Here is a 15000-nt window from a genome sequence, read left to right on the forward strand (position 1 = left end):
GGTGTCTAAGTACTTGTAGCACTATGTGTAAAGACAATAGATGAACTTTTATTACACTGGACATGGCATTGTAGTCTTGCTATTTGCATCCACTGGGTTGAAACCATGGCCTCTTTCACTCAAAGTTGAAAGGTTATTATACACACCATAAAAAATATCTTCAAATGTGAATTGAAATTTGGAGGAATAGGAATATCAGAGGCACTTGTCTCGAACTTTGGCTTTCAAACCCATATGGTTCTCTTTTCCATATCCACATATATATATATATATATATATATATATATATATATATATATATATATATACACACACACATGATTACCAAAGGTTGCAAAGGTTATTTGACCATACAGGTGACATTTCATAATGTCTAGGGAATTTTTATTAAATATATTGAAATAAATTTTTGCATATCAAGTAACTACTCACAGTCCTAGAAGAAATTACTGAGATGATTTATCTAAGACATTAAATGAGCTCTTAGTAAATATTTTCATAAATGCATAATTGTATGATATAGAGCATTCTTGCCCATGGACAATCAAGACATACCAAAAAAGTATTTATCGAGAAGGATGCAATAATTTACTAGGCTCTTCTGCAATATCCTTGCAATCAACCAGTTCATCTCATCACTGAATTAACCCTTCACTAGAGCCTCTTTCACTTACACTGTCCTCATTTTTGTCCACTTGTTCATTACTCTAGACTTACAACCATCTGCACAATTTCTGAGTCTATATAATGATCAATAGTACCTGATCTTCATCAACATTCATCCATTCCTCTATTCACTGCTGCCATGACTGGGGCTTTATGTCAGTACAACAAAAATTGACAAAAGACAAGTAGAACTGTAGAAAAGGTATGACTGAGAATGAATATCTTCACAATACAAGAGATGTATTTGACCGGTTTCGATTATATCTTAATCAGAAATACCAGATATACTCGAAACCAGTCAAATACATCTCTTGTTTTGTGAAGATATTCATTCTCATTCATACCTTTTCTACATTTGTCAACATGAATACAGTTTAAGTAGAAATGTCTTTTCTGTATCTGAAAGTACTCAGAAACAGCAGATACAGTAGCTAGTGCTATCAAGCAGTAGTGAACTGTAATTTTGAAAACCCCATCAAGTCAAAAAAATGATTGTCAACCTGTACTACTTTCCAGGAAAACATTTAACCTAATGGCGACGGGTATAGAGAACTAAAAAAGAGCGCGTGAATTCGGTACATCAAGCCGAATCATTGCTTCGGGGCGCTTTGGCGCGCAGACGCGGTGGACAGCCACACGCCAGATTACGAGCGTATTGTTATGACGCCTATAGGCGTGACCCGTCGCCATTGGGTTAAGAACACAAAAGGTCTCAAAAAGATTATTCACCTTTAAAAAAATTCAACATATAAAAACAAATTTCTAACAATGTTTCTTTTGACAGATTCAGTACATCTATTTATGTGTATATGTTTCTTTATGACATACTATGGAACAGTTTATTATTAGTGATAAATACCTGGATTTAGGATAGAAATCACAACAAGCTGAAGCTGATTGACGATACACCATTTTAATACATACCATTAATAAATAGATCATTTCTTAATGCAGACTATCATACTTGAAGAAATGTATACTTTGATGAAGATCAACATATCAAACATAAGCTTTATTCATAATTTTTACAAGTCAAAGTTATTAAGAAAAAAAAATACAATGATTAAAAAGAGAGATAGCCTATGTTCATCACAGTCAATGGTATAACAAGACAACAACCCAGTAATATTGAAAAATGCATATTCTGTTGCACAAGCAGGAAAAATAACTCAGAATAAAAAAAAAGTTCCAGATAAATATATAATCAGGAGAGAACACAATGCTAGCATACACCATACATAAAATTCTAAACAAGAGAAAAGGACACGGGGAAAAAAAAGCTAGCACAGGCCACAAAACACATTCACAGCCTACCTCGACGTCTGGCTGGCTCTGCCCTGGGCCATCCCCCTCCTCAGCAACATGACAAAGGAGAACCACAGGATGGGGAGGGCCAGCAATCGGGGGTCACTGAAGTTTACTATTACTGGCACGCAGCCCATAGACCAATCAAAACAAAGCCATATTGGAAGAACGAGCAGAAGGGCGTTCAGGCTGTATGTATATTGATAGTTCAAACTCTGTGGAGAAGACAGTTTGATTTAGAAATTTTACATTCTCCGCACATGTGATTACAGGTAAGAGCAAAGTGATATTCTCAGGTAACGAGGACAGTGATAATTACACGTGATTACAGGAAGCTGTATCCACTTATAACATGCGTGCAACATGCACAGAAAACCATGCCATGGCTGAGTGTATGCACAACATTCATTGCATAGATTTCACTATTTACACACTTGATTGAACATAAAGTATTTTACAAAAGCTTTAAGGCAAAGATCATAAAGACTTCATAAGCATTCATACTACCTAAGTACTGATAAAAAAAAAAAAAAAAATCTGTTTTAGTGATAGTGGCCATTTACATGATCAAATGCAAGTATGTATTCATGCTGACACAAAACGGTGTTGAATTTTCCTCTTTTTAATTCACATCAACAAAGAAACCAGAAGATTATGTACTCTAAACTCATCACAGATCATCAGTGTGGATGAGGCTACCACACTAACATGTAGCAAAAGAGATATATATATCAAACTGATGTGGTCTGAGGTCACTGCCAACAACTGCTTTATTACCAAATTGTAAACAAGATTATGTACTTAATGAAAATGAATACATAGATTAAATAAAGCACTTATGTGATATTCAATGAACAAATTTTTGTTAACACTAATTGATAGGTAGCACTGTAAAATATTTTCAGCCTCTCCACATATTTCCAGACTTAATGTAGAAAATAATTATGTACACAGACTGCACATGTATATCTTTACCTTTACCTTTTTACTTGACAAAAAAAAATCAATAAACATACATACTCAAATAATTTAGTTACAAAAACTAAAGACTAAATTAGAATTCATATTTACAAAGAAGAGAAAGTGTAATCACTCTAAAAAAATCTTTATTTTTTCAGTTTACAAAAAGTGACTATCTTTGAAAAAGTGTAGGAGCAAAGTTGTTCATGTATATGTCCTCTTTTGAACATATCTATCTATCTATCTATCTATCTATCTATCTATCTATCTATCTATCTATCTATCTATCTATCTATCTATCTATCTATCTATCTATTATCTATCTATCCATCCATCAAACACTCAATCCAGTAATCAATCCTTTCATATCTGTATCTGCATTTGTACATATCCCTATTTTATTTATCTATATCTACAAAAATATCAATAGCTATATTCATATCTATATCAAAACCATTACATCCACACATCAATCTTTCTTTCTATCTATCCACATATATAATCACAAAAAAAAAAAACAATAACAAGAACTAAAACAATCACAGTAATCAACTGACACTCAACTTTACATCAATCAATAGATACATCTACACATTAATCTATTCATCTACACATCACTTTACTCATCTACTTATTCATCTACAGAGTAATCTATCTCTATTTAGCCATCTAAATATCAGTCTGTCCATCTACCTATCTATCTTCATATCAGCCTATCAATCAGTCCATTCAGCTTAATATCAATCTTTCCATCTACCTCTGTATCTACATTAATCAAACCATTTACACATCAATTCTACCAGCAACACATCAATCTATCCATCTACCTATCTATCAGTGCAATGCAATGACACTCACCCTGAAGACCACACTATCCAGAAAGGACGCAGGGTTATCCACCTTCATGAACCTTGGTACAGTCGACCCCATGACAACCCAGCGGGCTGCCAGCAACGCTATGCCAGTCACCGCCAGTAGTATATGTCTCCACATCAGCCCCCGCAGGATCCCAGCTGAGAGGGAGATACATGACAATGATTTTTACAATTAAACATAAATTTTCTTATTGCACCTAGATATTTTTTCTATCCCTGACAAAAGAACAGCGAGGATGGAGATACGACACAATTTTCCTTTGGTATTATTTCCTATGTACTCTCAGATTATATGTGGAGTACTTTAGGATTTTATGTGAAAGGCTTTGGAGTTACAGTTACTAAAGCATTAATAACACAACCTGCATTCACATGAGCCCTCTTAACCCCTTGATAACGGGTGAAGAAAATTTTTAATAAACTCTATGCTCTGGAGATCAATGGCAAGGCGTTGACTTTGAGTGTGGGAGTTCAGTACATCAAGCCGAATCAACAGCTCATAGCACTTTGGCACGCCACCACCGCATACAGCCGCACGCCACAGAATGAGCAGTTTGTTTTGACGCCTCATAGCGTGACCCATCAGAAGGGGTTAAATAATGCACTTTGCCCTGACTTAAAACATACAACTTGCTTTGCTGACTGAGATTGTAAGAAGTGCACGAAATTGATGACTTACAAAGGCAGGAACGTAAAACGAAATATGTGTTGCAGTTCAGGCAGACATACTTTTGAGGCTATAAGTTGTAAACAGTCATCTTGGCTGACAAATGGGCCACAAGTAAAGTATACTACTTCCAACCTCGTTGCCATGCAACACCTTGTGTAACATTAGGAGACTCGACCATTCACTAGATTTTACTGAGCAACACATAGCTTTTCCTCCCCAAATGAATGCAGGACATAAAAATATGACTTTGTATTTGAACATATCAAGACTATATATTTCACCAATGTTAGATATATGAATAAAATCAAGCAAAATTATACATATTTCATAACTAAAGCCCATTTTACCTATTAAGTATAAGAGTTATTTAGAATGGACAATGCATATTCACTGATAAATTTCCATTATCATAGCCAGCAGTATGTCCACGAAGAATAAGGCATAAACAACAATCGTAATAAAAATAATGGCAATGGTAATGCTGATACAGCTGTTGACAATTACAATATCAGCCATAACCAGACCTACAATAACAAATGGAAAAAAATCACAAAATTCTTTACAACCTTACCTGGCAAATTTCTCCAAAAAGCCAAAGCTCGCAGATTATGTCCAACAATAACGGATATAATTGTGCGACCAATGATGCCACCGTGAGCCAATAGGACATCATAGGCACTGCAAACACCCTAGAAAGAGTATCAGGCCTTTTATCCTCTTCTTGTATTGGATAATAAATGTGAAAATAACAATAGTTACTGCAGCACCACAATCTCCATTTTTTATAAGTGACATTATTTGAAATCTTCTGTAGTAAAATAAAAATAATTTGCATTTGTAGAAGGGCACAGAATTTGCTGCTGCTTGTCAAGATTTTTCTATTGATTTTTTTTCATATTCTCTAAAAGTTTCCTGTCCTTATATTCCAAAGACATTCTTATTACTAATTAATCTGTCTTATCCCTCACATTAAAAAAGTCTAAAGTCTATGAAATAAAAAAGAAAATGCATTATGCTAAAAGGAATAAAGAAAGTCAACCTACCAAAGCTGTTATACCAACTTCCTTGCAAAGCATTGCTGTTGCAGTTGATGCTGCAGTCATCAGGAGATACAAAACAGTGTGGCGAGATCTGGAAGAAATTTTGAAGAATGGGTCACAAACTCTCTCTGTGATTTTAGGCGAAATTTTGAAGAATGGGCCACAAATTTTCCCTATGACCTTAGGTAAAATTTCAAAGAATGAGTTACAAACTTTCCCCACGACCTCAGGGGAACTGTGAGCCTAAACAACACAGTATGTTAGGATAAACTAATACTCTGAATATGGTTGAGAAAAAATCAGAACTCCCTACAACGTCTGGTCACACAGATTTGGCAAAATTTCAAGGAAAAGGTGTTAGAAATTATCCAATAAATATACAAAATTACAAATTCTCTCTATAACCCTAATTGAGACTGAGCACTAGGATTTGGCTTTAAGTTTCTATAATACTAGATGATGCAATATGCCCTGATCTATTAACCCATTCGCCCCGGATTTATGTTCTGTCCCCTGTAGTTTTTGGTGAATTTTGTTACATACAGATGGCTCCACATGTGATCAGCCGGCAAGGAGTCTATCAGTAGGTCCTAGTTACCGATCCTGATTTTCCCATTCCTTGAATTGGTGGGAAAATGTGTTTTCCTTATTAATAGCATTGCTATCGATACTGTTATTATTGTTATTCATGTTATGATTATTAAATTGTCATTAAAATATTTTACACAATGAAATGATACAAAAGACCTATTCTTAAAGTGAAAGAAAAGGGTAAACAGGTGAGATAGGTAGTTTTAATAACTAGCTATTTGGTGATTAAGAATGTGTAGAGGCATCTATGTGTAAATACAATAAATAAACTATATTACAGTGAACATGGCATGTATTCTTGCCACATGGGGCAAATGGGTTAAAGCTTTGAAAAATGAGAATCTGAAATTTTCTTTGGCCCATATGACATCTCAAGATCTTGGAAATTTATCCTTGAACATTTATCCTGAGCTGCTGTGTTTATATATCCTTCCCACTCTAAGTTGAAGATAAGAAAGTCCCTCACACCCTTATTTGATGACTATGAACCTTATCTAATTAAGTTCAAAATATAATAAAAAGTTAAATGAAATACAAGATCTCTTTCCTTCTTCATCTTTTTCTTCATTATTCGTAATTCTTCAATGGCCAAGAAAGAGGGGAAAAGAAATATTATGCAACACACCTGTAAGACATGGCTCCTGACATTTCCTTCACTGCCCGGACATAGCTTAGAAGAGAGACAAAGACAAAGAGAGCGCACAGGAGGTCAGCACGACCCACAATGCCAGACACCTGAGGGATACAATATTGAAGGTTATTGTGCTGAAACTTTGTCTTGATAATACATTTTTGAAAAACATAATTACATGTAGAGGGAGAGGAGAGAAAGAAAGAAAGAAAGAGGGAAACAGGGAGAGGGAGAGAGAGAGAGGGAGAGGGAGAGGGAGAGGGAGAGGGAGTGGGAGTGGGAGTGGGAGTGGGAGTGGGAGTGGGAGGGAGAGGGAGAGGGAGAGGGAGAGGGAGAGGGAGAGGGAGAGGGAGAGGGGAGAGGGAGGGAGGGAGTGGGAGTGGGAGTGGGAGTGGGAGTGGGAGTGGGAGTGGGAGAGGGAGAGGGAGAGGGAGAGGGAGAGGGAGAGGGAGTGGGAGTGGGAGTGGGAGTGGGAGAGGGAGAGGGAGAGGGAGAGGGAGAGGGAGAGGGAGAGGGAGAGGGAGAGGTAGAGGTAGAGGTAGAGGTAGAGGTAGAGGTAGAGGTAGAGGGAGAGGGAGAGGGAGAGGGAAAAGGGGAGGGAGAGGGAGAGAGAGAAGAAGAACAGGAGGATAAGAAATGCAGAAAAGAGGGAAAGGAGGCATGAGAGGAGAGAGAGAAAGGGGAGAGGGGAGTTTTCCTTACCGCCTCTGTGTGAATGGGGTGAGTGGCGAAGAGTATGGCCGACAAGATGGCAGCCCGTGGAGCACCGTTACCAAACACAACATAAAAGACCCTAAGGCTCATTATGCTGACAAGGCAATGAACCACAACATTGACAGCATGGTAACTGAAGGGGTCCAAAGCTCCCCATGAGTAATTTAATCTGTGGGAGAAAGTACATGAAAATTTTATAGTTCTTTTGTGTGGAAAGGCTGTTAGATTTATCTTTTTATCTACATTTTTTTCAAGATTTAGTAACACAGAATAATGTAAGATATATCACCAAAAAAATTCATCCCTAGAAGGAATTATTCCCCATATAATTTTCAGAACACAAAACACTTTACCACACACATACTGAGCAACAATATCCTAAAAGAGTAATATTCAGACAATGTTCATCATGATTCATCAAATGATTCAATTATAGTTCATGTCATAAATTACTTAAATTAGAAAGTCAGAGACCTATACAAGCTGCAACCTTTGACTAAAATGATCTAAAGAAGACTACAGTCAAAAGCCTTTATAACCTGCAGCTTAAATTACCTGAAGAAAAGTACAATCAAAACTTATACAATTCATGACTTGAAGTACAAACAGAAGCCTGTACAATCTACGACTTAAGCTACCTCAAGGAGAGAACAGACAAGGACCTATATATCTTGCAACTTTAATTCCCATCAGGAGAGAACACTGTACAGACATCAGGTCAGTACAATCAAAAATAAAAATTACCTGAAGAGAGCAGTCAGTGGCTTGTACAATCTAAAACAAATATTACCTGAAAGAGAGAACAGTCAAAGGCCTGTACGATTTGTGACTCGATGGATGAGTCAAACGGGTGCCCCAGAAGTCATTGTGGAACAGGTTGGCAAGAGGAGTGTCCCCTCTGAGATCACTGTTGTTCACAATTGCCTCCGAGTCATCAAATACAAAGTCGCCCGAGAGAGAGTTGACGAAGCAGACACACGCGCAGATGCCTACTAGAAGGGCTGCAGCAGGGTACGGCAATTCTGAAAAGGAGAGAGAGCGGTACTTAGTACATTCTTCAGTCGTAAGAAAAGATAAGCATCTAACTATACTAAAATTTACTTAATATATACATGCCTATATGTATGTGTACACACATACATATATACATAAAAATATGCACATACGCACAAACACACGCACACGCACACGCACACGCACACGCACACACGCACGCATTCTCTCTCTTTTACCTGGTGCAGGAACATCCTCGTCCCAAGAGCTAGGCGACGACACCTGCAGCGATTTCATCACTCCGGCTCCCTTGTCTGTCCCATTCTTCTCTCGCACCTTGTGGTGATCCCCATCCCAGGCACGGCACATTCCACCGCACACCATCTTGCGTTACCCGGCTGTGGGAAAAAAAAATTAGGAGAGATTTGTCTTTTACAAGAATACTTGTAATTAAATTGAATCACACATAACTTCCTACATGTCATAAACTCATCTCCAAAGCTACAGGTATTCTTACAAAGAGAAAAGTTACAGTGCAATGCCTACTGAAGTTATTATTACACTTTTATTGCCATGTGATATATCATGTGAAATGGAAGCTGTGTAATCATATAACTTGGAGAATACTGTAGCGTACTGTACTTGCTAAAACAGAACTGGCTTTGCTATTCTTAAGAGACAAAATCAATGTTTTTGAAAGAAAGCTAAATGCAGATATGCTTTAACACTAAAAATGACACCATACGTGAAACTTGATGACAGATGAGATATATGTACATGACATCAGACATTGTATTATGTGGCTGTATAATTTTGTTTTCAAAAATACAAAATAAACAATAAATAGTGTGAATATAAGAATAATCTAAAAGTTATCTAAAAGCTAATTCTAACTACTAATCCCAATATCCTATAAAATCAGAAACAATATGACAAGGCTCTGAAAAGTTTTGCATTATCAAATGTTTCAATCTGCTTCTAATATGCAAAAAAAATCGTGCCTTAATACAGACTGTGGTTAGATTCCTTATTAAAAAGAAACAAGAAAAATGAATGTTAAATTTTTAGAAACACTGTCTAATTATGAAGCCTATATGTAATAACATATATTGTATTAATTCACAGTGGTCTATTAACATATACATATTCCATTGGACTAATCTATACATATAATATATATTCCCCTAAACAATTTGCATATTAAATTTTCCTCATCTGACACCCCCTTGAACACAATAAAAGAATTCTATAAACCCTTATTATAATCATCAAATTGTAAAACAACTTCGCAAAAAAGTCATTAAAATCATCTTAAATTATCACGGACAAATAAAATAACTGATTCCTATTAAATTCCGATAAACATACCCCAAAATACAAATTTCCGGCCAAGAGCAACTTACACTAGGAGAAAAGACCTATGAACACGTGTTATGCTACGTAAGATCTGATACTGTACTGTGTAGTGCAATCAAACGAGGGGAATCAGAACAATGACAATAAAAAGGTCACATCTAATTGAGCCAGAATGAGTGACGGCATAATAAGACGCGTAAATGTATCAAGTTCCAAGAAAGATTTATATCAATTGTATCAAATAAAGAGGGATTATCTACTTAAGGAATCATGAGCTTAACAAACTCAATCTCTTTCTCAAAACATACCATCACCTTTTTCTTTTTTTTTTAACCAAACTGAAATATAAAAATGGAGAAATACAATCAATGATCTGCGTACATACAGTGTTACGAGATCCCCAATTACCCAATCAAAAAACACTTTATTATCAAATCAGCTTGCGTATCTCCTAGAGAAATGTATCTATCATTTACCGTTGTTGTTCTTAAAGTAATGCCACTCAGTATATTAAATTATTCTCTTCTGCCAAATAATCTTACAAGTGGACAAAACACACTTCTAAGAGACTAGCATAGCTCCTCCTTTACATAGTCTAGTTTACACTCTATCCTCTGCTGGCAATTATTAGGTGACATCATCTTGTTCACTTAATTGCAAGATGATCCGTTTCAACAAGGTTGTGTCAAGTGTTGTTCCTCGTAACTTAGCGTGTCAGTGGCGTGTAAGGTCAATAAGGTGATGATGGTGATGGTGATGGTGATGATGAAGATGAAGATGAAGATGAAGATGAAGATGAAGATGAAGATGATGATGATGATGATGATGATGATGATGATGATGATGATGATGATGATGATGATGATGATGATGATGATGATGATGATGATGAAGATGATGATGAAGATGAAGATGAAGATGAAGATGAAGATGAAGATGAAGATGAAGATGAAGATGATGAAGATGAAGATGGCAATGATGATGGCGATGATGATGGCGATGATGACGATGGTGATGAGGATGGTGACGACGATGATGACGACAACGGTGACGATGACGACAATGACGACGACAGCGGCGGCGGTGGCGATGACGATGACGATGATGATGATGATAATACGAATGACAACAATAACAATAATGACGATGACGACAACGATGAAAATAACAATGAGGATTGACGATGATTGATGGTGATGATGGTAATTGATGATGATGACTGATTATGATAACTATGACAATGACAATGATCATGCTGACAGTAACAATGACAACCACAATCAATTACTTATGTATATCTAAATATCTAGTAATGATAAAAGTTATGCAAAGCAACATAGTTAACGACTGAAGCACAAGAGGTGACAGTCTCATTTATAATATTTAATAGTATGTCAAAAAAACACAAATGACACTGCAGATATAACCCCAGACTAAAATAACCAGATTGTCGCTCCTTTTAAACCAAGTTTATTGATAGTGTTACTCCTCTCTTTTTTAATTCATGCATATTTTAATTAATTTGAATCAAACTCAAGATGTGACTCAGGAAGCTGTCAAAATTATGTATCATAACTTCAAATATAATCAACAAAAATAAGCTGTAAATCACACACACACACACACACACACACACACACACACACACACACACACACACACACACACACACACACACACACACACACACACACACACACACACACACACACACACACACACACACACACACACACACACACACACACACACACACAAAAATAAAAAAAATCAGACAGCTAATAGCAATTCAGATTCAAAAAACCGAAGACTGCTTTTGCGACTCTTTCTTCTCGGACAAAGCATCTTTTGCAAACGAGAGAGTCCTCTTCTCCAGAACAGTGATTAATAGGCCATTGCTCACAAAGAGGGGATCACTCTCTTGAATCCACAACATTTCACTTACAAAGAACTTTTCCGTAGTTTGGCATCTCACATCACCATTTTCCAGAACTCATTGCAAAGATACTTGGTTTCGGACTTTAGACTCCATGAACAACTCTTCGGCATCTGGCACTTGCTAATTACTTCCATCAGTTTGACTATTTTGCCATTTTATAAAATGTGTAGATATATATTTTCGTGTATGGGGTTTTATTTAGGAACAGATGACATGAATGGAAAGTGTAAAAGATGTATAGACCTTAAAATATTGGTGTTAGTACCAAAGTACCCCACAAACCAACTTCAAAAACTGTTGTCTTTGTAACAAATACTGTAAGACCACATTACAAAATAGAAAATTTTAAGATTTTTTTTCTTTCTTTCAGGAAATACTACCTTTTTTATTCTACTGAAATTACAATGTCGAACATGATTTATAATATTCTTGCTACCAATGATCACTTATGGTTTGTTTATTTCAGAATCTCACTTGAAATTTGCACATATATGCATTGTTAGCATAAAATTCTAACAATGAAAAACATTATGCAATCCTTTATAATCTCATGATGTAAACTAGTTCAACAGTTACAGTAACATTTCATAGCAGAATTCTTAAAAATTCAATACTGTAGTAAAAAGAAAATTATATAATTCCACATGATTTCCAGTGACTAAAATATCTCGTAATTTAACCTTTACCGCAGACCAAATAAGTATGGCCATCACACAGTAATTACTTGAAAATGACCAGCCAATTACCTATGATTCAACATACCTTAGATAAAAAAATATATGATACATATAAAAAATACGGTATAATTCCTATAGTTTCATCTTCAACTTGATTTGGTCATGATCTTGACAAACTTTCATAACAAGGTAAAATGACATCACCGTTTCATCAGTATTCTTTGAGTAGTTACTGTAACTTATGATCCAATTATACTATTTACTGTGAGAAGTGGCTTTCAAAATTAAGGTTAAACCTAATAAGAGTGGTGAATTCTAATGTCAGTTCATAATATGCTAATAAGCTTTGTAGATTTTTGTATTGGCTGTAGGGGTTCCAACTTCACAACCATACTCTCTAGCAAAAGTTATCTGAACAGGTGTCAGGTTATTATCATGTTTATTCAACTTCCGCTAATATTTTCTGGTGTTCTTTTACAAACTATTATAATTATCAATATCATTCAATGTTACTCAGATTCCAATAATTTATTCTTATTGTTACTGTTACCATAACTCTCATTATCAATACCATTATTATCACTATCAATATCATTAAAATTACCACTATCAATATCATTATCATAAATACTATCTTGTCTCAGGTTTTTCTGTTTTCCACTTTCTTTATCATATGAAATATGCTTCTGGGCTCGGGTTTTTAATTTTCTATTTCCTTTTGCTCTTTAAAATGCCTGCTACGAGTGAAACTTCCCCTGACCCGTGATTCCCCATCGGATCCACTTTTGGCAGGAGTCGGGGATTTAGTCTCTGGTGGGTACATTCCTGTTAAAAACCTTAACCCAATATTTTCATTATAATTATCATTCCCATTCTCATCATTGTAAAGTCTCAACCATTCTATCCTTGGATTGTACACATCCCCTGCTTGAGGGGAAAAAATATTTTCAATATTTTCTCAAGTCATTTTTGCTGACAAACACTATCTAGTTATGCTTACAGTGGTTACAGTTATACAAAACACAAATAATTGTCATTCCCCTATAAAATGCAGTATAACAACTAATTACCCAGCATTTACACTGTATGATCATTAGTGTATATTGATTATATGCAAATACTGCAGTACACCACTTTATAAATGGAACTTCAGATCCCACAGGTTACAATCCGAGGGCCGACCATATATTTTTTATATAAAATCAAAAGAACCCCTTATTCAGAGATTAATAGTAAAAAAAAAAAGATTACTCACATGAATTCCTGTGATAATATGCCTCATCATAAATGGCAATGCAGAATCAACTATATAATTTTTGACTATACTCTAGAAACCTTAAATACACTTTTCCTATTTCAGGCACATTTAAGATCATTTTCACTAATTATATATTGTCTTCTCTTTTTTTTTTTCTCTCTTTTGAGACATGCAAGATTTCTGTCGTGCCATGATTTGGTGACTTGACTTCCTTGACAGTTGCTATTGTGATGACAATAATAATAAATCATCTCTGTACTGGAAGTTTAGGTTTAATTTAGATTTAGATTTAGGTTTAGGCTTGGCTAGGCTAGGCTAGGCTAGGCTAGGCTAGGCTAGGCTAGGCTAGGCTAGGCTAGGCTAGGCTAGGCTAGGCTAGGCTAGGCTAGGCTAGGCTAGGCTAGGCTAGGCTAGGCTAGGCTAGGCTAGGCTAGGATAAGCTAGGCTAAGCTAAGTTAGAAGATGTTATGTTATGCTAAATCTAAAAACTCTATTTATCAGTTGCAAGAGAAATCACTGTAGTTTGTATCAAATGTCATTTTATATAGAAATTATTCACAACCCTCTTCTTAATTTCATTATTGTTTTGTTCTTTTTACTTCTCTTCCTCTAATTTACTAAAGAGGATAGTATGTGCATTCATCTTTATACTCAAACAGGATGACAGTGTCCAAATGCCACCACAGTGTCACTAATTAAAATGCTGAGTATAAAAACAAGCTATGTATATTAAGGAGATAAACAAGAGATTTTGAGATGCTGTTGATGATAATGATGCCAGGTTTGATTATCATTTTTGGTTATTGCTGTTTTCCTTTTGATAAGGACGTACATGATACTGAGCACAGATGATACTGACAGTGAAGAGTAGTGATGATAGTGAAAATGCCGTGTGCTGACGATAGTAATGGTAATGGGCGTTGATGATGCTGAGCATTGATGCTGTTGATGGCACTCTCTCGGCGCATCCCACATATCCACCTGCACGAGATCAATTCGAGATGAGAGATGCTAGCGATGCTGACGTTCCTCTTGGGGTGTTCTTCCTTCAACCCCCACTGGCCTTTGTTCCCTCCTCAAAACTCCCGAAGACGAGCCGCGGCCACCTCACGCCATCCCCAACCCTCCCTTTGAACCCACCGGCGGGGCAGACACCTCCCTCCCTTACCCACGGGGACGAAGGCAGGAGGAGGGGGAGGGGGAGAGAGAAAAGGGTGAGGAAAAGACCAAAAGGGACACCTTACCCATCACCCGTCACGGCGTTTGTTTACGTCCGTCGCCTGTCACTCACTCACTCATTCATCCCTCGAGCCCATTCATCATCT

The 15000-nt window shown here is 36.3% G+C and overlaps 1 protein-coding gene across 3 annotated transcripts in view; it reads right to left on the minus strand.

Annotated features, from left to right (window-relative positions):
- Window positions 1-15000, minus strand: part of LOC125042565 (protein O-mannosyl-transferase TMTC4-like) — a 24013-nt gene that overhangs the window by 8832 nt on the left and 181 nt on the right. The window contains exons 1-9 of one of the 3 annotated variants that reach the window (XM_047638295.1): window positions 14971-15000; window positions 8685-8843; window positions 8243-8474; window positions 7441-7621; window positions 6733-6842; window positions 5520-5607; window positions 5048-5165; window positions 3790-3944; window positions 1981-2186 (exon numbers count right to left, since the gene is read on the minus strand). The exon at window positions 14971-15000 is cut by the window's right edge and continues 181 nt beyond it. In XM_047638295.1, the coding sequence (XP_047494251.1) occupies window positions 1981-2186; window positions 3790-3944; window positions 5048-5165; window positions 5520-5607; window positions 6733-6842; window positions 7441-7621; window positions 8243-8474; window positions 8685-8829 (1235 nt within the window). In that variant the 5' untranslated portion in view covers window positions 8830-8843; window positions 14971-15000. Of the gene's footprint in view, window positions 1-1980; window positions 2187-3789; window positions 3945-5047; window positions 5166-5519; window positions 5608-6732; window positions 6843-7440; window positions 7622-8242; window positions 8475-8684; window positions 8844-14656; window positions 14813-14919 lie in introns of those variants that run through there. The other 2 variants (XM_047638278.1, XM_047638286.1) reach the window with 2 other exon arrangements.

This window comes from Penaeus chinensis, chromosome 3, assembly GCF_019202785.1.
Source record: "Penaeus chinensis breed Huanghai No. 1 chromosome 3, ASM1920278v2, whole genome shotgun sequence".
Taxonomy (NCBI): Eukaryota; Metazoa; Arthropoda; class Malacostraca; order Decapoda; family Penaeidae; genus Penaeus; species Penaeus chinensis.